The sequence below is a fragment of the Clytia hemisphaerica genome, unplaced genomic scaffold (assembly GCF_902728285.1).
Source record: "Clytia hemisphaerica strain Z4C2 unplaced genomic scaffold, Clytia hemisphaerica genome assembly, whole genome shotgun sequence".
NCBI lineage: Eukaryota > Metazoa > Cnidaria > Hydrozoa > Leptothecata > Clytiidae > Clytia > Clytia hemisphaerica.
Window position 1 is genome coordinate 1,180,850 of NW_027103566.1, and position 23,115 is coordinate 1,203,964.

The 23,115-nt window shown below is 34.8% G+C and overlaps 2 protein-coding genes across 2 annotated transcripts; both read right to left on the bottom strand.

Annotated features, from left to right (window-relative positions):
- Positions 1 to 18,406: 18,406 nt before the first annotated feature.
- On the bottom strand, positions 18,407 to 18,952 carry LOC136801052 (fibroleukin-like). Its single transcript, XM_067057680.1, has one exon. The coding sequence runs from the start codon at positions 18,950 to 18,952 to the stop codon at positions 18,407 to 18,409; it is 546 nt and encodes a 181-aa protein (XP_066913781.1).
- A 1,425-nt stretch (positions 18,953 to 20,377) lies between these two features.
- On the bottom strand, positions 20,378 to 21,352 carry LOC136801053 (fibroleukin-like). The gene has a single exon (XM_067057681.1). The coding sequence runs from the start codon at positions 21,350 to 21,352 to the stop codon at positions 20,378 to 20,380; it is 975 nt and encodes a 324-aa protein (XP_066913782.1).
- Positions 21,353 to 23,115: the final 1,763 nt, after the last annotated feature.

Below are 23,115 nucleotides of genomic sequence, written 5' to 3' on the forward strand. Positions count from 1 at the left end.
AGGCTACATCACTAATTTATCTTCGTAATTGTTCAAGATATGTGTGAACCAATAAACCATCATTGTGGAAACCCAAGCAATTCGACTTTTCGGAGAGAAATATTGTATATACAACAGAGTATAATCAGCACAAGTATCCTACACATTCTCCATGAATAGGTTGAAATGTCTTGTAGTCAGGACGTGTGTCATATTTGTCGGAGGTAGACAGTCAGTGTCTGAGTGTCCATTTAAAAGTCATTTTCAAATCTTCCGGAATATCTTGGCCGACTCCTCCATCAATCATCCAAAAGGAGAATTATCAATACAATACATCACTGCACCCCTGTGTCGCAGACCCGGTAGAGGCCCCCACCCACTGGAAAATTTGGTCAAAAATTCGTTCCCGGTGGAAAAATCAAAAAGTGGTACAAGTTGCTCTGGGTACGAGATAAGCTTTACATCACTTCCAGTTATAGCGTAATTTGCTTATCAGTTTTTGAGTCAGTTTAATAATCTCCTTTTTTAGCTTTTCATTACGTCGTTTGATAGTATACTTCTCAAAACATTTTTTAAGAAATTCTTCTGCTTTACGCTTTATGAATTCATCAGAAAGACCCTCATATCTTTTGAAATTACTCTTAGAATCCATCAAATTTCTTGACAGCTTTTTGACTGGTTTATAAGTGATCGCTTTTGTAAAATGTGCATTTTGTAGATCTGTAAATTGCTTATCACCCCATGATGATAAATGGTTGGGTTTTACGTTATTGTTATTATCATCAGCCCAATGGATGCTCTTTTTATTTGAATTGTACTTCAAATCAGTTAGACCAGCAATCAATGCTTCGTTCGAAGTTTTTTTACTTGAAGAGTAAGACATCCCATCTTTCTTATTGGTCAATTTTCTCATAAACCATGCGTCAACATCACCTGATTCGACTGATGCAACATTCTCAACCCAAGGTCGTTTTCTACCTGTTTTTTCGTCATCTGCAACCCAGGGTCGTTTAGGTTTACCACTGAGTTCGTTATTTTCAACGAAAGATCGTTTACCACCAAGTCTGGTGCCACCTGGACAACATGTGCTCAATTGCAGACAACATAAGTTACGTTTCAAATTACCGGACATGAGACGTGAATTATCGGACACGATGGTGGTTTTCTTTGTTGACCATTTGGTGATTTGACATTCAACAAAAGTGTTTTGTAAGAATATGGTTATCATCAAAATGAAGGAGATTGTTGATTCATTCATTATTAAGCTTCTACGAAAGAAAATGTCATTGTATAAGTCCGTATGGAATAAATTAATGTTGATTTCAAATTTTTTTTTGACACAGAACAAAAGCATATTTAAGGGCACCGTTTAACAACATTTGAACCTAATAGTCACGACAAAATAAACAGAGATAAGACACAGCAAAAATAAGAAAACCGTGTAGTACAGTTTACCGTGTCATCTACAATCAAAGTCGTAATATCTGGAAAAAAAAGAAAATTCCCTCGAAATGTTATAGCCACAAACGATTTAGAAGCGAACACACTTAGGTCGAAAGAGGAGAGTTTTAACGCTGACTTTTACGCTAGACTTAAGAGTTAGAACTTTAGGATCTCATGATCCAAAAGTTTAAGAATGGTCCTCTAAGGCTCAGACTATAGCATGGAGGTCTAAAAACCCCTTCCTCGTTGATCTATTCAATTACATTTAACAAATTTCCCAAAAGCGACTTTCTCGCCCAAAACTTCTCAATATATTTTGACGTAGATTGTACCTTAAGAAAGTCTCTAGACTACCTATCAATTTGCTTAGTCTACCTTTGTAGCCTTTCCAAAACTCAACAATGGTTTACCTTAAAGGAAGCGATTTTGGCGGGATGAATTCAATTTGGCAGATGGGCGAAACAATTTTTCCAAAGCAAATAATTTGGCAAATTGCGGAAAAAAATACATTTAATTCCGCTGACCCGCCAACTTTCTTTCCGTCAAAATTATTTCCTCCAAAGTACTTCGACTGATGAAGTTTTGGTGATTTTTAGGACTCTGAGCAAACAAGTTATTGTCAGCTGCTGCAAATCCCCCAAATTTCGCAGTCACGAAAATCTAAAGTTACCGAACACAAATTACATTATCTTGTGCGTTCTAAGTACAAACAAAGAAATACAAATATAAAGAAAACTCCTACAAAACTATTTGATACAATCTATCAATTTAGAAGCAGGTTTCGAAAATTTGAGAAGAGATTTTATATTAGCCTTGATTCCGTTTAAAGATGTAGCAATAGGTGGGTGGTTCAATCATATCTCCAATGGATAAGTACATTTTACCGTTAAGGTAGATAGTTATCAAAACTTTCTATAATCTCTGAAGAACTTTCGAAAGCCTTTCTAATAGAGTTGATTAATAAAATGTTTACGTCAAAGGCCAATCTCAGCGAACTGTCCTATTTCTCATCCAAGAGCATCACTTAAAGTGCTAAGCTTCGAAGCTTTAAATTCAATGCCTTTTGTAAGACAAAAGTTATTACTATAGTTGTCTGTTTCTAAAGTCTATTCACGATAAGTGTGCACTCTTTTTTCATTTACCTATAACTTTTGAAGGAATTCTTCAATCTTTATGAATTTGGTAGCATTGGAAAGATATTAGTGAGTGGAACAATTTGAAATAAAAAAAACTTTAAAAAGTTTAAAATGAAGATGAAAATGAAGAAGAAACAAACTTAGATTTGTAGAGCTAAAACATTTTCACTGAAGTGAATCTTAATCATCGAACGTCATCACTGTGAAAAAATTCTCATAAATAATCATTCAGTCAAAAGATATCAAAAAGTTATAAGCTGATTGAAGTCTAAAAAACGTGGTTTCTGCAGTTTTTTGCTGTTTTTTGGGGTCAATCACTTATGAACTTTGTATCATAACTTTATATTGAATAAATATTTTAATAGAATTTCTTCACAGTGATTATCTCCTAAGATCAAAGAATCTCTCCAGTGAAAATGAAAGTTATAGCACTTTTCTACAAGATCTTCATTTTTTTCTTCTTCATTTTCATCTTCATTTTTAGAATTCTTTTAAAGATTTTCTTATTTCAAATTTTTTCACTCACTAATATCTTTCCAATGATACCAAATTTATAAAAATTGAAGAATTCCTTCAAAAGTTATAGGTAAAAGAAAAAAGAGTGCACACTTATCGTGAATAGACTTTAATTCGAACTCGAAAGGAAAATCTTTTTTAGAATCACAGAAAAATTCGAATTAGAGAATGCATTTTACAAGGGTTTCCCTTTTATGGGGAAAGATAATAGAGGGGATTTGTACTTTTACGGTGTGACGGGATTGGCCCCTTTTTAGTACGGTATTACGGGATTTGACGAAAAAAAAGACGGGAAAACGGTATTTTAAAATCAGACGGTGAGGTATTTGGCCTTATTTTTCATCATTATGCCGGTATTTGAATCTGTACAAACCGGTGTTGTTATTTTTTTCAATTTTCGGGATTCCGGCATTCAGCAAACATTTTGACGGGAAAACTGTATTTCGAACCCCTACAAACCCCCCTAACAAGTTCGAATTATTGAAAGATTCGATTAATAGAAGTTCGAATAAGAGGAATACTGTATTATCTAAACTAGTCGTGTCTCTGGTATAGTATTTGTTGTACACGCTTTTTTGTATAAGAATATACTTTATAAGAATATTAATGATGAAATTGGCCAAAAAAATTAAGAATACGGTAAGAATATCACCATCATGGAATTGGGCAACTGAACTTAAGAATGCCTTTTTTGTAGCATTATCAAATTGCTAATGATTCCCCAGTAAGCTAAAAGGTTCTGCACAAATAAGGCCTAATTTTTGCTTGAGGTGTATATTACCGAGTATAACATGCTAAGTTTTGGCTTGAATTGGGTTCAAACCTAAGAATACCGTAAGAGTATTTCAGAATGATTTTTCCCAAAAGGTTAAGAATATTCATCATTAATTGGAAAAAACGCCATTCTTATAAAAAAAGCGTGTTTATCGTAAGAATGCTGGCACCTCAAATATAGTAAAGGCTCTTTATCCAATTTAACTCGAATATATCCTAAACTTGAACAACTGTGCCCTTGTCCCTTTAGGTAATGATTCGTTATAAATAAACCTTACCTCCACGACTCGAAATTTTCTTAACTCGAACAAATTTTTGTTTCCTGTACGGATTCGAATTATAGAACCTTTTCATATAAATTACGTCACGAACATCACTTGCCTCGTATTCAAACAATGACAATGGTGATTATGTCCCTTGAGACAACAAATTATTTTTTTATAAATAGAAAGTAGTTTTAAATCACCATGACAATAATTTCAAAACGAGGCAAGTGATTTTCGTGACGTTATTTATGAAAAGGTCTATTGTACCTTTAACGATTTAGCCGTTGGGAATGTGGTAAATCAACATATTGCATTTACAGCGTTACATTCACAACCGGTATATATGATCTTGAGGGGGTTTATCTAAAGAATCCTGCATTACTAAAAATAGACAAAAAGAACGACAAATTCCATAAAAAACGACATATTTCGCCGTCCACCTCTAGCGATTCATTCCCGTTCGTTTATCACGGGAATTAACAACATGTGGTTTAAAAGAACGACAAATTACGTATGCGTGCTACAATGCAGGATTCTTTAGAGGAACAGACTGCTTAGACTAGAGTCTACTTCTGGCTGAACTTTGCTTTTTGATGATTTGATGGCGTTGTGTCCAGTTAAGTAGACTAGAGAATATCGTCATCTTGAATTTTTTTACTTTCGTTTTCAAAAATTATAAGAAAACAAAAAATCCATAAAAAATTTATGCTAAAACTTCATCAAAGTTTGTGAAACTTCATCAAAGTTTGTGAAACTATAAAAAACATGAAAATACCTCCAAAATTTGGTCTATTGGACATGATTTTCTGTTTGTTTTTCTCCAAAAAGGGACTGGATCTAGTGGCATGTATTTGCTAACACCTCAAGCAAAGGCAAAAAATTAAGCCTGTCAATTAACACCGGGTCACTTATCAGCGTCTTCCAGTCTATCAAAAAGCTATAAATGGCCCCAGGCTAATATGATCCAGACATCTAAATAAAGTCTAACACAATTCTATGCTAATCAAATCTATTTATATACAATTCTTGGAAGTATCTATAATTTAGATTCTAACGATATAGGTTTTCTATAAGAAAAACAAAATTAGTCACACAAAACAATTGATAGACAAACTACTAAATTTTCGTCACGAGAGAAAAAATAAAATCATAGCTGTCATACTGATGAAGTGCTGATGAAACAACATCGTATCAAAATATGACGGTTAAAAAAATGTGGTAGGACAATCAACTCTCAGTAATTCGAAGCAAGTCACTCGATTTGCAAGTTGCAAGCAAAATATTTATAGGGTCACGCACTAGAAATTGCGAGTAAAATACGAAAGCAGCCGGCGAGAAGACCTTTTTTTCTGATGTGTTCTGAGAGCATCTTTCAGCTAGAAATTTTGATCTGTTCTGATGAGATCTTCGAAAATTAATCAGTTAGAAATAATGATGTGTTCTGACGAGACAGGGGTATAATTCAGGTCATCCAACGTGTTCTTGTTGTCTAGGTAACCCTAGAAACCTTCAGAACACATCTTTTAAGGAGACAGAGGTATAATCAAGAGAATATTGATGTAATCATGTTGCCTAGTAACCCTAGAAATTTTCAGAACACATCTTTCGTGGAGAAAAACAAATATCTTATAAGTTTATCTTGGCAAACTGTTTTTCCTAGATTTTAGAACACATCAAACCATAAAATAATGATAAGTTTAGGGAGACAAATAGTGCGATTAAGGTTTCCTAGAAATCAGAAGATATCATTTGTATAAGAAAATTGAAAGATCATAACATATGGTCTCCTGGAAGATAAGAACACATATTTATAAAAAATCTCTTCGTCATCTCTGTAATTCAACGTAAGAGAATCTGCCAAGTTTCGTTTTTATTTTTTTTCATCCAGCTCTCGAACGCAGTGATTGACTAAAGCAGAAAAATCGCGTCAAAATCAAAAACCAATCAAAAACTAAAACATTAGAGCCAAGTCTCTTTAGCTTTCGTTTTCAAGCAAAAAAACACGTGGTATTGATTGCTTAGGCTGAACTTAGGTCAGATTATCACCTTCATCATGTCCCTACTTGAGTGAGCAGGAGTGGCAGATCTAAGAAATTTAAGCTAAAGAAAAATTTGAAAAACTTCAAATTTGCCACTATTTGCCGGCAAAACCGGTTTGTTTCCGTAGAAAACATTACGTAATGAATATCATGAATACTCCGTAGCAATCCAACCAACACAACAAAATCTCAACACATTCTCCAAAAGAAGTAACTTGCTGTTAAAAAAAACACATATTAATCATCCTCATTCGCAATTTCCATTGTCAAATTAGGCACTTTCTCAAAAATGGCATACACACATTTTTTATAAGAACATCCAAAAATTTTTGAAGCCTTGTATGATTTTAGTTTTTTTCTAAATGTTCTTAACATGTTCTTATTTTCATCATTTTATTTTTTTCCATTTTCCCAAGAAAAGGGTGTTTTTGAGACCACAAAGCCTTAAAATGTTCTCAACTTGTTCTTAATATTTTGGTCCATTGACGCCTTATGTTCTTATAGAGTTTGTCCTTATAAAAAGCCGTGTATCTTATCAGATTCTAAGTAAATCTTATGGGCTTTTAATCATAGGTTACCCACAAACCTATAATCTAAAAGAGAAGATAAGATAAATCAACGATATCAGCTTAGGGTCTAACTTGAAATATTTAGGGTGTAAGTACACGTAAAAAAGAAAGAACGCTAAGGATTGATTTACACGTAAAAAATCGTCATCCAAAATTTCAGCCTTCGGATGCTCTCAACTTTTTGATTTTAAGCCTAAAAATGTTCTTAACATGTTCTTATTCTCACCATTTTGTGAGTATTTTTGCTCATTTTCCTAAAAAATTGGGTGTTTTAGGGTCTGAAAAACCTTAAAATGTTCTTAACACGTTCTTAAAATTTTGACCATCGAAACCTTATGTTCTTACAGAGTGTATTAAGAAATAACGAAAGCATCCGGCGAGGCGACCTTTTTTCGGATGTGTTCTGAGAGCATGTTTCAGCTAGAAATTTTGTTGTGTTCTGATAAGATCTTCGAAAATTAATCAGCTAGAAATGATGTGTTCTGACGAGAGGTCATCAAACGTGGTCTTGTTGTCTAGGTAACCCTAGAAAGCTTCAGAACGCATCTTTCGTGGAAAGAACAAATATCTTGCAAGTATATCTTGGCTAAATATTTTTCCTGGATTTTTTAGAACACATCTAACCATAAAGTAGTAGTAAGTTTAGGGAGACAAATAGTGCGATAAAGGTTTCCTAGAAATCAGAACAAATCATTTGCGGCTAGTTCGAAATACGGGTCACGGGGCACGGGGTGACGGAGATGCTCTGACCAAAGTAATTTAGTCTGGTCGTGTTACAAAAATACAGACTGTTTGTAGGAAAAAAATAAGATCTAGCTGAAACTTTCTCCAGACCTTCTCTATAGGATGCTTATACTTCAGGAAAAATTCCCCTGAAATCCCACTGGTGGAACATCCCTTTTTTGGGACATTTCTATTTTCCCCAGGCAAAATCCTAAGGGCGAAATCTTTTGAAAAATTTCAAACTTATTTTCAGACAATATCATGTATACCATTTGAAAGCTCTCGAAAAACTATATAGAAGACTTTTAAACGGTTATAGCTGATTTCCTTACCTAACTCGAGATGTTTCATGCGCAAGTTTCACTTTTCGCCACACTTTGGTCAAAATTGACCATAAATAGCATCTTCTGCGTGAATGATAATGTCTGAAAATGAGTTTGAAATTTTCAAAAAATTTCGCCCTCAGGGTTTTGCCTGGGGAAAAAAGAAATGTCCCAAAAAAGGGATGTTCCACCAGTGGGATTTTAGGGGAATTTTTCCTGAGGCATAACCATCCTAAAGAGAAGGTCTGGAGAAAGTTTCAGCTAGATCTTATTGTTTTCCCGTAAATTATGCTAAACGACCCCACTTGATTTTCAGACTTGGAAAAAATCGTTAGTAAAGGGGGGACCCTTGATAAGTTCTATCGATTAACTAAAAATTGATGCACTCGAAAACTGCAGGAGATTCGAAGGGCAAATTTTTTTTGTCAATTCTACACCCTATTAGGAGCATAATATCAAAAATTTCCACTGATCTAAGAGGTGCCCTACGAAGTGACACAATTCACTACCTCGGCCGCTGGTCTAAAACGCTAAAAATCCACGTACGACTATTTAAAACGTCAAAATCTAACCACGTGCTTTCCACGTACTTTCGAAGTTATTGCGTCGTGTACAACGCAGACCAGAAAACACCGCAACATATTACATACTTATATTGCTTATTATATTATTATTGCTTATATTATCAATAATACACTTTTAGTGCTATATGCATGTTATATGTTATACGTAAGTAATATACATATTACCATTCCCATCGCCTGAAAAGCGAGCTTTCTCAAGAAAATGATAGTACGGCTATTGTTGAATCATATCTCATTATTATCCCCTCCATCACCTTGAGTATGAATTTAATTTTAATGGATGATAACGTAAAAAAGATAGTATTTTATAAATGCGTCAATAGTTTCCACCTACCATTATGATGAATTTTTAATAAAAATGACGTACTCATATCTCTAAACTAAACCCACTATATTGCAGCATTTAATTGTTTTAAAACATGTCAATCTATATCCAGTCACATAATTGGTTCAGAGGCCTTATTTTATGATTTTCGTAATATTTTTGTCGCATTCAATATCATTTTGTCAAAATTTGTGGGTGACATATTATTATTTAAAAATTTTCATAATAATACTATTTGTATAAAATTCTTTCAGACATACTATACTAGTAGTAGTACTATTATATGTGTTATGTAGTTCGTGTTATGTATACACGTCATGATATCGTTATATTTTTTTCCGGTCTGTAATTTGTATGCCCCGTGCTCCGTACCCCGTGACCCGTACCCCGTACCCCGTGACCCATGTTTCGAACTAGCCGCATCATTTGTATAAGAAAATTGAAGGTCATAACATGTGATCTCCTACAAGATAGGAACACATATTTCTTAAAAGTCTCTCCGCCGGCTGCTTCCGAAATAATCTGTTAAAAAGTCACTAAAGTTAAAAATTTCGAAATAACGGACAACTTCATCAATACAATAATCAATGATTTTACCTTTCAAGTAATTTTCGACTCACCTTCTTCAACCCAAATTGTAAAATTGTAGTAGTTTTTTTTACTCTATCTTATTTTGGCTATCATTCATAAAATTTGGTCATCACGTCGTTAAAATATTCGAAAGCACGTGCTCTGACTCAAAATTAGAGTTTCAACACTACGAAAGAGAGTGTTTGCCCTGTCATTACAGTATTTAAAGTCTCATAGGACTCTCCTACACATGTTCTTAGAACTGATTCAAAACAAGGAAGTAAATAAATAGCCTGTACCATCCTATCTAATTTTTAATTTCCTCAGTATGAATTGAAGAAGGGTCTTGTTCAGGATAGAGCAAATAGAAAGATAAGATAATTTGTTTGCACGTTTAATTTAAGGTTTGTTCATTCAAAAACTCATCATCTTTTTTTGGCAGAAAGGAGAATCTAGTGATGACGTACCTAATTTTTCTTGACATGTTTTTTTTTAAATAAAAACAAACTATATAAGAACGTAAGGCTTCGATTGCCAAAATGTTAAGAACAAGCTAAGAACATTTTGAGTCTTTGTAAACTCAAAAACACCCGATTTCTTAGAAAAATGGTCAAAAATACTCACAAAATGGTCACGATAAGAACATGTTAAGAACATTTTTAATCTTAAATTAAAACTAAAAATGTTAAGAACATCCGAAGGCTTCAAAAATTTGGAATGTTCTTATAAAAATACGTGTATTGTGCATACACTCTTTTTATAGGAACCAGTAGATTTCATAGTAGAGGCCAGTAGAGCTTAAGCTGTTCTTTCTTTTTTGGCAAATTGTTCTTCTCCTGTTCTTATTTATAGGCTAAAATTGAGGTATTTTGGGCATTAAACCCAATTTTCACTACTGTGACATTCTATAAATTCCTTGAAATTGAGTAATGCTGATCCCCTGTTGATACCGCATTGGTCTTATTATTTGCAATTTTGAGCCTCACTGTTCTTATAAAAAAAGTGTACTAAAATTTAACTCTAGGGGATTGGGTTTGAGTATTGTATGAACAATTGTCGTCAATGACGTACCTGCAAGAATGTCAGTACAATGTCTTCCGACATTGGGCTCTTCCAGAAAAAATCCATTCATGGGGGGTGGAGGATATATTATTTTTTTCATGAATTACCCCTGGACATTTTGATTTTTAACCCCCTGGACACGGGTTATACCCCTGGACAAACATCAAATCAACCCCATGGACACAAAAAATTACCCCTGGACATTGGAATTTACCCCCTAGACATTGTAACTTTTTGGTATTTTTTCACTACCCCTGGACAATTCATCCTCCACCCCCCATGAACGGATTTTTTCTGGAAGAGCCCATTTAACGTTACTCAGCCCATTTGACTCGACTCGAACTCAAACCCCTTGTGTGTGAACGTTAATAGGCATATTGTAAAATTAAATTCTGGTGACATTTAGTCCATTCAAAGGGACCATGTGTAAGATTAGATTGTGGTATATTGAACCTAATTTCCGAAATCCCGTCCAGATTTTCATCGAATTCCGCCGCTCCGAGCAAAAAAATGCATGATTCAGATCCTCCGCCAACCGTGAACACCCCCCTCCCCTTTCCTGCATCTGCAATATTCAAAATATTCAACAAATAAGGTTGGTGGATGGCGTGAAAAATGTTGTAAAATCAAATTCTTCTCAAAAGAAGAAAAAGTCATAACACATTTTGTACAAAAATAAGAACAATTTCAGAACATTAATTAATTAATTAAACAGTATTTTTTCCGACGCCCCGGGGAGGGTACTTAGGCAAAATGGGTGCCGGGTATGTGCGAGCCATAAGGGTACCTTTTCTCATTCCTCAAAAGTCTCTCAAAGGGGTACAAATTCAAAAGTTAGTCTCTGAAAGGGTCCCAAAATCACAAAAATCAAAAATTTCTCTCTCAAAGGGTCACGATTTCCAAAAATTTTGACCAAAATTTGGTGAAAATCAAACCAAAATTTGGAAAAAATGGACCAAAATTTAGGAAAAAGTCTCTCAAAGGGTCCCAAAATCACCAAAATTTTGTCTCTCAAAGGGTCGATTTTCGATTTTCGGCTCGGACATACCCGTCACCTCGCAAACCTAGTACCACCCCCCCCCGGGTCCGACGCAAATATCCAAAAGTCAAAAATAACACCACTAGGAGCAACATGATGAAAATATAGCATTATATAAAGCTAAGCCAATAAGGACACTGATATCTTAAAGGTTTCTATATCCTTGACGAAAGAAATTTAGAATTAGCATTTTTGTTTGCGTAAGTCATAACTTATACGGATTATCCGGTACCCTTATTGGACAACAATTTTTGACGGTATTCTTAATCATAGAGACTTAAGAGACTTAAAGGAAAGCTTTAAGTTAAGTGCTTGGATATATCTGATGCCCTAAGCCCCTTAGTCATAAATCTGGCTGGAAAACCAGAAATAGAAAACAAAGGCGAGGCAGTAAACCTTCTAATGACGATAGCTCTATCGAAGTAGGCGAAGAGATAAACATCCCAGCTGGCACACAACGTTGTTTCGACGTTTATGTAACGTTCACAACATCCATAAAACATTAGATGAACGTTGAAAGAACCTTGTGTGCCAGCTGGGTATGACCTAAATCCAAGATTGAAATTAAAGAGCAATTTTGTATTTTTGTTTGAAAAGAGAAGTTACCTCAATAAACTTAAGGGGGTAGTCATATGAGATTTTGAAAATTGGTGAAAAATTTATCAATTTCGGGATTTAGGGCTTTTTAGGATCCTTTATCCTTCCTGAACATACCCTGGATTTCAAGGCCGTAGCATAAATATATGCCGATATATTGGGTTTCTTATGAGCCCTGGTATACAATTTTCTCCTTAGGAACGGGAAATCGCATCCGTTGCTAGGGCGTCATTTCCGTACGGCTGCTCTAAACATAGCATCATGACATACCAAATGAAAGCTCTTTTTACGCCCTTTTTGGGCGTCTAAGTCAATACCGCCTTTTTTCCCCGGGATTTCTTAATATGACGTAATTAAAGATGGTAGCCGAAGAAGTGGTATTTTCAAAAACATTCACATTTTGGAGGCAGTCAGCTGTGTTTTTGACATGGAAACTGAGCTTATGTATTGTTTTGGATTGAATACAATATTATTGAATGTTTCATTTCATTTCTCACATCTGGGAAAGCTTTGGAAGCCTATAATTTGAGTGAAAGCAACAATTTGATTCTGCGAACTGATGTTTTCGAACAGTAAAACTTGTACATCGAAAAAAACTTTTCAAAGTGATGGACTATAGATTTTGAATAAAGTTTGAAGCAAGGAACCAAACACATTCAATGATGTATCCATTATGAGTCTTAAATCCAGTGGAAATCTAGTCTTTGATGAATCATGGCACTCATGGCGCCAGAGGCGATCCTGGAAAATTGAGTAAAACTGTCATGATTGACCTGAAGACACGTTTCCCTAAGATCAACACTGAAATTCAACTGTAAATGATATAAACAGATTTGAGAGAGCACAAGGATGATACATTTTGTTGGCAATAGTTTTTTTGATGAGAAAATGCACTTTTATTGACTTAAAGCCATGTTTACGCGTTGTACGCAGAGTTGACGCAAAATACTTGGAGATTCCCGGAGCACGTGGAAGGCCATTTTTTTCCAAAAACTTTGGACTATTTTAGTATTTCCAGTACCTTTTCAACATTAAAAGTTATGTGTCAATCCATTTTGGTCAACCACAGCAAAAATTTTGTAAAACGGTCTATGTATCGCAGAAAAATTTAGAAAAAACCTCTATTTTCAACTTTCTGCGCCGTTTTCTCAAAACATGTTTTAGGGGGTTTTTGCGCACCTTGTCAGCCTTTTCTCAGGATTGAGAAAAGCTATTGACTTGAAATTTTCAGGGTAGTTTTCCATTATGGTAAGCCTCAGGATGAATGAAGCAGTTTTTCAAAAAAATCATTTTTTGACTTTTAAACTGAAAAAGTACAAATTTTAGGTTCCAGACCCCCTGGCTTGAAATTTGGAAAAATTTTTCCACTCATTCTGGAGACTTTCATAATACTAACCTTCACCAGAAAAAATTTTTTGAATAGCTTTCTTAGCTTTTCTTAAAAGGTTGACACAATATTTTTATAGCTTTTACCCCCTGGACGATATTACCCCCGTCTTTGCTATTTTTAGAATTTTTTTTTAATTTTTCATATTCTTTATAGTTGTGCTACAATTGTGGAAAGTTTCATTGAAAAATATTTACTACTTCACAAGATATAACAAAAAGTTTAAAAAATGACATTTCAAATTTCTCATATGACTACCCCCTTAAGAAAACCTTAGTTACCATAAGCTTGACTACAGCTTAAATAGCAAATATCGAATGTTAGACTATGGCTAAAAGAATCTATAAAATTCTTATAAACAATTTCATGTTTTACATAAAAATCCTAACTAAAAAACCTAGACTAGCCAGACCATGTTGTTACTCGTATAAATATTTATCAAATCGCTATGATTTTATGTCGAAAATTTGGATAGATCGTAAAAAAATGTATAATTGGAATGAATCGCTAAGGTCATAAATACAAAACATGTTGAGAAATTTTATCATAAATCTCGTTTCTTTTCCAGTCTCCGTAAAGTAAGATCTGGGTTCGTACAAAATTCTTCGCCTGGTATTTAACATCTTAACAGAATCAATGCTAAGAAAAAAGTTAAACGAATTTCAACCTTCCATTTTGCAACACTGTACACAATAACCCTATTACACGATCTTCTCATTGAAATTCTAACCAAAGTCATTAACTTTGTGTTTGATTTAGGTTGCAGTAGCGTAGACAGGAGGGGCGCAAAATTTATGTAGGAGAGCAGATTTGCATGGCACTGTAATTATCTTTTTACATTATGAGTAAATAATTACAATGTCATAAAAATCTGCTCTCCTACACAAATTTTGCGCCCCTCCTGTCTACAATAAAGGTCATAATATTTTGATAATTTTGGTTATTTTAACGTTTTTCAAGATTTAAAGTTCCGGCGAGAAAGTCGATTTTGGGCTATCTCTTCAATTTAATCGAATATTTCAATTCGGAAGGGGTTGACAGACTTACAGGCTAAATTCTGAGCCTTATTGGACTATTTTTGAACTTTTGGATCCTCAGATCCTAAGGTCCTAAGACTTAGGTCTCATGTTAAAACTCAGAGTTAAAACTCTACCCTTCCAACCTACTTTAGAGCATTTACAAATCGCTTGTGGTTCAAAAACTTCCCGGTGTATTTCCCTTTTTTCTCAAATATTATGACCTTGATTGTACGCTACAGGGTTGTAGAAATAAACTTGGTTTTTCAAACACCTCAGCATACTGGAAACAAAAGGGAATAGATAATACAGTTGACTTTCTCTGATTTGATCTTCAAGGGACCAAGAATATTGTTCGAATTAGAGAAAGATTCGAATTACAGAGACTCTTTTATACGACTTTCTAGCTGAGGGGACCAATATTTTAGTTTGAATTATAGAAAGATTCGAATTGTAGAGGTTCGAGTTATAGGGAAATGACTGTAGGTTCTGAGTGTGCGACCTTTCTGATAAAAAAATTGGCAATTCTGTTCTTCAACAATGTATTGGAATTCCCATGGGAAGAGATCCTGCTCCTTTTGGGCAAACCACTTTTTGATAAATACCGAGATTGCTCAAGGGAAAATTCTTTTACCCGCATCCCATTTAATCGCCCACGTGTGCATGCTGTGTCTACTGCATGCAAAAACAAGCTCCTCTCTCCAGTCTCTTGAGACATTAAAGGAGATTGGAGAGTGTACTAATCACTCCAGGCAGGTAGAAATTTCTAATTTTATAGGCACTGGCAGGGTTTAGGCAGGGTTTATAACCCTTTTGAAGTTCCCTTACAAAATTGGAATACATTTAACAGTCACTCTTCGACCAAAGAGTCCCGAGAGTCTATCGAAGAGTGACCGGCTCTCGTATGTATGTTGGAAATAATCTAAAAATAATTTTCTTTATAGATATGAAATTATAGGTATATAAAATTATTCAGGTCAATTAAAGAAATATCTGGTTAGTTATCTTTCTTATATTTCGATAGGTAGCGTGGTCGAATGGTTCAAACGAAAGATTTCCGTTACGTTGAAGACCAATTTTCAGAGATTGAATCCTATAAGGTGCGTTGATGTTTGTGCTATTTTGTCAGCGTTGACCAACTTTTTCTGGTCTAATTATGAGCCCTTATGGATAAAGATTTTTTAAAACCAAGATTTTCTGAGTAGTTTCATCTCCCCAGTGCAGTTTGACTCGAGTATTTCAAAATTGATCAGGTGAGAGTCAAGAGTTTCGATTTTCATGTCTTTCTCTTCTCTTTAAAATCTAGTTCATCCCTGTCTCACAGCCCCAGTGAAACTTTTTCCCTCAGTGGGGATAAAAATTCCTATCGAAATCCTAATGGAGATGGAAATTTTATTGTTCCAAGGCAGAAAAACCCGGTGGGGATGGTTTTGAAGTGCAATATTTAAACATTGAATTTCGAGATGAAATCAAAGTCGATTTCCCAGTGGGGCTTAAGCTCAAGGGTATTTTCCCACCGGGGACGAAACTTTTGATTTTCAAGTGGGGCTGGGGTCCCAGCAGGTCTGTGACCCCAGGTCTGTGTTCTAGTATTTAATTGGAGACTTTTAACACGAAATCTTGCAAACTAACTTTTGAGAACCACAAATGAAAAGAAAAGCAACTTGCTTAGAAATTATTGACAAGGGGTCAGAAATTCCCGTGAGCAATCTCGGTATTTATCAGAATATGGCAAATCTGTTTATGTCAAAGGTCTCATTTCTGTTAGTTCGCCTAGTGCCTATAACTTCCACTCTGTACGCAGATTTATTGATGATTTGTGTGCCTTAAATGACAGAGATGAGTTTTATAATTGCTACAAACAGATTTACCCTAAAGAATGAATTACATCTCAAAATTGAGCACCATAGAAACCATGCATCATTTTTAAATTTAGATATATGCCACATTCCGACAGTAACATCACACCATGCATTTTTAATGGATCTATCTTTTCAGAAGTTTTTTATGGATCTTTCTTTTCAGAAATTTTACGGATTGCACGTATCACACTCATGTTTGAAGATCTGACTCCTAGAGTCACTGAGCTTTTCATTCGAATGCAAAACCAGGGAGCTTCAAATGCTTTCTTGAAGAAGCAAGTTGTCAAATGTTTTTCCAGGTTTCCGGACAGTTTTATGAAATATGGGAAAACCATCGAGGAATTTTTATGTATTTTCAAATTGTAAAATTGTTTACTGTCGGGTTTTTATCCTGAGGAATTAGCATCGTGGTTATTAATTTTCTCCTTTTCTTTTTCCCGTGCGGTCGCTCCGTCGTGGCTCTCCGAACCAGGCTCTCGTCCAACTTTTGACAGTTTTTAGTGTTTTTGAATTTTGTTTCTAAATTTTTCTATGATTTTTTCTATTTTTGTGTGAGATGTTGTTTGCTACAAATGTTTGTTTCACCTGCAGTGTATGTTCACCGTGAAAAGCACAGGCCGAAATCATATATTGACCTGTACCAACCAATCCACATTCTATTCAGCGCGCAATCAATGCAGAGAAAAGTAACCATGACGACAAACCAAGATCTTGGATTAAGTTCACAATTGATATTTTTTGTAGTCCCTTACTCGGGTAACCGTACCGGGTACTGAATTTGATTCGTGGTCTTTGAATTCTTACCTTAAGGGAAGCATATATTTTCAGTAACACCCCAGTTGACATGCCATTTCCCATTTTCTTGATCAGTCCAAGTTGTGGGTTGACCCTTTGCCCTTAAGTTGTCGCAAGTACGAGATCGACCAAAATATCGTGATGTGGTGCTTAATGACAGATCCAAATTTGTCCCAGTAAGGGTCGTAAAATTCACAAAATTTTTCTTTGTTTTCTCCTTTTTAGTCCCGGTAAGGGTCCAAGGGTCGAAAGTCGGGAGGCACCCCCCCCCCTTCTTTGGGCTTTGGGATTATAACCGTCTAGCAAAATTTGAGCCATGGTGAATTCAAAAGCATAGTTTTTCGGATTAATGAATTATCGTACTCTTTTTACCTGTGTTAAATACTTGAGTAGTTGTAAAAGTGTAATTAATAGGGTGTTAAATTTTAAGCATTTATTGTTATATTAGTTATCAGTATCGTGGAGTATGCATACAAAAAAGTTAGGGTGTTAATAAGTTAAAGTTAATATAAGATAAAATAATAAAGAATATGATAAAGAAATTACAAAGGTGCAAATATACCAGTGGTGTACATTGAAATCAGCTACTACTTTTTCTGTAGAAAATTCGATGTCAAAAAGTTTCATCGTTTCGCAAATATCTTTTCCAGACGAATAGTTTATTGAATTAATTAACAAGATTAATGTCAACTTTTTAGAGGAAGTGAAGCTGGAAAACGCACAAAATTAAAAAATTAGCGCTTTAGTATTCAATTTTGAGTGAAAAAATCTCCAAAGTTACCAGTTTAGAATTCGTCGGTGAAAAGTTTCTTCATTAAGGGCTCAGTCGTGTATAAAATGTATTTTTCTGACTGATCTACGCACCAATAAACCACGACATATAATACCTTATCGGGGAAAACTTCATCGGGGAAAAGTGACGAAATTTTGGCCAAGTGACGAATATTTTTCCCCGGCGAAAATTTTCCTTGACGAAGTTTTCCCTAATAAGGTATATTTTCTGTTAGGCTAACTATTCCTGAATCTAAAAAAGTAAATAATCGCAAAAAAGAAAATTGATGGTGAAAAAAAATGAGGACTTTTGTTAAGGTGGCTCCTATAGAATAAATTAAAGTAAAAGATGGATGGTTTTTTTGGTAATCCCCTACCATAATATAATAAAAAAGAGAAAAAAAAGGTCAAGTGTGGCTACTTTCATAAACTTTTTGAAAATTTATTGGCCTTTTTCATCAAAAATCGGCCGAAAATGCATATATCCTTACACAAAAAATCTCAATTGATTGTTCACTTAGTATTATTTTCGCATTTGAATATTTACTGTTATTATGATTTGGTTAAACGACCACAAAATTAGCATTTTTATATCATCGATACAGAATTCGATAAACTTTCAACCCAGGTTTAATAGTCTGTGCGTCGAATAGAAATTATAACTGCTTTCAGACTTTCTGAATCTCCTCTGTAACTAGGCCAATAAATACCTTCCCTATAACCAGTACTGGCTGTTTGGGAATAACGGCAATTAAGACAGCATTCTCCACAGCCCTGCTTGTACCACCATCCACTTTGATAAATTTGTCCACAATGGAGATTTATGTCTGGATCGTGGTCTACCTCAGGGGTACTAAACTTCATTCCATCCAAACCTTTCCAATCACCACCTATCGAAAGTGTACCACCAGACGCATCACCTGTGTGTAACCGATATTGATTTGATTCATCTTCGATGGAAAATGGTTTGAAAGCGACCCCTATGCGGCCACCATTGAAATCGAAAAGATTAAACCAGATCTGCATATCTCGATCTTTGGTAAGATGATGTATCAAATCATTACCTAACCAGAACTCGTCGTCTAAGTTACCGAAACCATCTTTATACTCTTTCCATGAGCGTGTGAAATTAACAGAGCCGTTTATTCTTCTCTGTATCACCATACCAGGCACCATACTTTAATTTTCTTACGGTTGTAGTAAATATAGTAAATACCTGACTTGAAATAACCCATGTCTTTCCAATCTTTACAATCGATATTTTTGTGGACAGCAAAAGCTAACATCTCTCCTTTCTTTGAAACCAAATAATTTGAAAGATCAGAGATGGCGTCAAACAGATTACAAATCCATGTCGTTGCTGTGATCTCTTTATATTGCACATAGACACAATGAGTGAAGTTTTTGACACATTTGTCAAAGCAATGATCTTTGGAAGGAACTTCTCCATCAAACCATGGTTCGGGTCCATCGATCGCAGTGTTTTTATGAATGTGTTTGAACGGCAATGAGGGTATGTAAGGCGAATATTTTTGTGCCAATGTGTAGTGACAACAGCACAAAAAAAGCAAAAACTTTAGCCAAAACATTGTTTCTAGACTAAAATCTCTTGACAGCTGATTTTTATAGTTGTATTATCTGCAAAATGATACATAGTATAGATATATAATGTTGATCTTCATTACGGGAGTCGAAATAATAAGCAGATATTCAATGGGTAAAAGTTGGTTATTGAGATTTATTAACCCGAGGTGATGTAATATTCAACGAGGCGGAGCCGAGTTGAATATACACCACCGAGGGTTAATAAATCCAATAACCAACGAAAACTGTTATTAAACATTTGAATTTATTAAACTATTGAATTAATTAACAAGATTAATGTCAACTTTTTAGAGGAAGTGAAGCTGGAAAACGCACAAAATTAAAAATTTAGCGCTTTAGTATAAATTTTGAGTGAAAAAATCTCCAAAGTTACCAGTTTAGAATTCGTCGGTGAAAAGTTTCTTCATTAAGGGCTCAGTCGTGTATAAAATGTATTTTTCTGACTGATCTACGCACCAATAAACCACAACATATAATACCTTATCGGGAAAAACTTCGTCGGGGAAAAGTGACGAAATTTTGGCCAAGTGACGAATATTTTTCCCAGACGCAAATTTTCCCTGACGAAGTTTTCCCCGGTAAGGTATATTTTCTGCTATGCTAACTATTCCTGAATCTAAAAAGGTAAATAATCGCGAAAAAGAAAACTGATGGTGAAAAAAAATGAGGAATTTTGTTAAGGTGGCTCCTATAGAATAAATTAAAGTAAAAGATGGATGGTTTTTTTGGTAATCCCCTACCATAATATAATAAAAAAGAGAAAAAAAAAAGGTCAAGTTTGGTTACTTTCATAAACTTTTTGAAAATTTATTGGCCTTTTTCATCAAAAATCGGCCGAAAAATGCATATATCCATACACAAAAAATCTCAATTGATTGTTCACTCAGTATTATTTTCGCATTTGAATATTTACTGTTATTATGATTTGGTTAAACGACCACAAAATTAGCATTTTTATATCATCGATACAGAATTCGATAAACTTTCAACCCAGGTTTAATAGTCTGTGCGTCGAATAGAAATTATAACTGCTTTCAGACTTTCTGAATCTCCTCTGTAACTAGGCCAATAAATACCTTCACTATAACCAGTACTGGCTGTTTGGGAATAACGGCAATTAAGACAGAATTTTCCACAGCCTTGCTTGTACCACCATCCACTTTGATAAATTTGTCCACAATGGAGATTTATGTCTGGATCGTGGTCTACCTCAGGGGTACTAAACTTCATTCTATCCAAACCTTTCCAATCACCCCCTATCGAAAGTGTACCACCAGACGCATCACCTGTGTGTAACCGATATTGATTTGATTCATCCTCAATGGAAAATGGTTTGAAAGCGACTCCTATGCGGCCACCATTGAAATCGAAAAGATTAAACCAGATCTGCATATCTCGATCTTTGGTAAGATGATGTATCAAATCATTACCTAACCAGAACTCGTCGTCTAGGTTACCGAAACCATCTTTATACTCTTTCCATGAGCGTGTGAAATTAACAGAGCCGTTTATTCTTCTCTGTATCACCATACCAGGCTTAGCGCTCATCGAGCACCGTACTTTAATTTTCTTACGGTTGTAGTAAATATAGTAAACACCTGACTTGAAATAACCCATGTCTTTCCAATCTTTACAATCGATATTTTTGTGGACAGCAAAAGCTAACATCTCTCCTTTCTTTGAAACCAAATAATTTGAAAGATCAGAGATGGCGTCAAACAGATTACAAATCCATGTCGTTGCTGTGATCTCTTTATATTGCACATAGACACAATGAGTGAAGTTTTTGACACATTTGTCAAAGCAATGATCTTTGGAAGCTACTTCTCCATCAAACCATGGTTCGGGTCCATCGATTGCAGTGTTTGTATGAATGTGTTTGAACGGCAATGAGGGTATGTAAGGCGAATATTTTTGTCCCAATGTGTAGTGATAACAGCACAAAAAAAGCAAAAACTTTAGCCAAAACATTGTTTCTAGACTGAAATCTCTTGATAGCTGATTTTTGTAGTTGTATTATCTGAAAAATGATACATAGTAAAGATATATAATGTTGATCTTCATTACGGGAGTCGAAATAATAAAATTTGTATAAAGAATGACTATACAAACGTATCAATACTTTTTTTTCTTGAATCAAAAATTTATTAAATTGTAATGAGTCATGGGTTGCTGCCTTTTTGAATATGATTACTCTTGTCTCCCGAATAGACGGGGGGTCTTAATAAGAGCGGGGGATGGATTTTTTTCTCTTGACAATTAGCGGGGGGACGTCTATTCGGGAGACAAGAGTAGCAATTTATTTCATAAAAGTTATAAACTAAAAGTTATCACCTTGGTGAAAATTATTTCAAAATAAGTTTATGAATATTTTATAATTTTTCTTGTATTTTCCCGTTGACACATAAATCGTCAACTCGCACGGGGGTTCAACCTATGGCGTCCAATAGACGTTATTAAACATATCACCCCCTGTCTCGCAGCCCTGGAGGAATCTTTTCCTCCGTTGGGATAAAAATTCCTTTTGATTTTCCAATCAAATGGGAATGTTTTTGGAGTGCAATTTTTAAACACTGAATTTCGAATGGGAATGAAATCAAAGTCAATTTCTCAGTGGGACTGAAATTCCAGGGTATTTTCCCACCGGGGGCGAAATTTTTGCCAAATTTTCCAGTGGGGCTCAAAAGTACAGCCGAAATTAAAAATTTTTCAAAATTTATATAACCCTTTGAGATGAGGCAGAGGGAGTTGCAACCTCGTCCCCGTGTATCCCAGGCTTTATTTACGTTACTGATTGACGCTAGAGAATATTAATCTAGCGCTATCAGTAAGCATAAAGATGATAATACGCAGGGATCGAAGTTGCGGCCTAAAATTAGGTCTTTGATTGAAATCGGACCCTTACACAGTGCAGAGAAAATTTTGCAAAATTTGAGCGAAAAATCAACCCTTCCAGTGCATTTTCTTGAAAAAGTTTTGACCATTCGCATTTTCAGGCATAATAAGTACCTTATCCAGTCAGGAACTATTGCAAATTAGGCTATGATGGCCAAACTAGGATGTTAGGCTAATTAGGCTAGAATTTATATTCTAGTTAGGATATTAATGGCTTAATTTGGATATATGAAATATTCAAACCTAAATATCTTGAGAACAAGTAAAATCCGCGTCAATCTTACTACATGGACTTGTTACTTGTACCAAGAAAAGTATTTAAAGCGAAAAACTTTTCTCTTTTTAGAGCGGAGTGAAAAGATGTGATTACCTTATTAAAATTAGCTTAATTTGGCTATGATAGCCAAATTAAGCTGATTTAAGTTCTACATGCAGCGCGCCATTTTTTGTCTGAAAAATGAAAAAAACTTAGTATCATAATATATTGTTGTTATCGTTGGCTTCAAAAGTATAGTCTCTATAATCTTTTGGTTTTGCTGCGATCTTAAAGATATGTTATTAAAATTTACACTTGATAGAATGATTAAATATTTAAATTGAGGAAGGTCTTTTTTACGTTTTTTTATACATTATAGCTGACAAGGTTGTTTATAAAATCTAAAAGTGTACCAAACAAGTTTATTATGAAGATAAAAAATAGATAGATAAAACATATTTCTAAAGCCAAGTTCGGATTACGTTTGTTTACATTAATCTTGAAATAATTTCGACTGTACTGCTGTATATATGCATGAACATATAAACGACTGGACATCTATCTTTTATTATCTCTTTGAAGC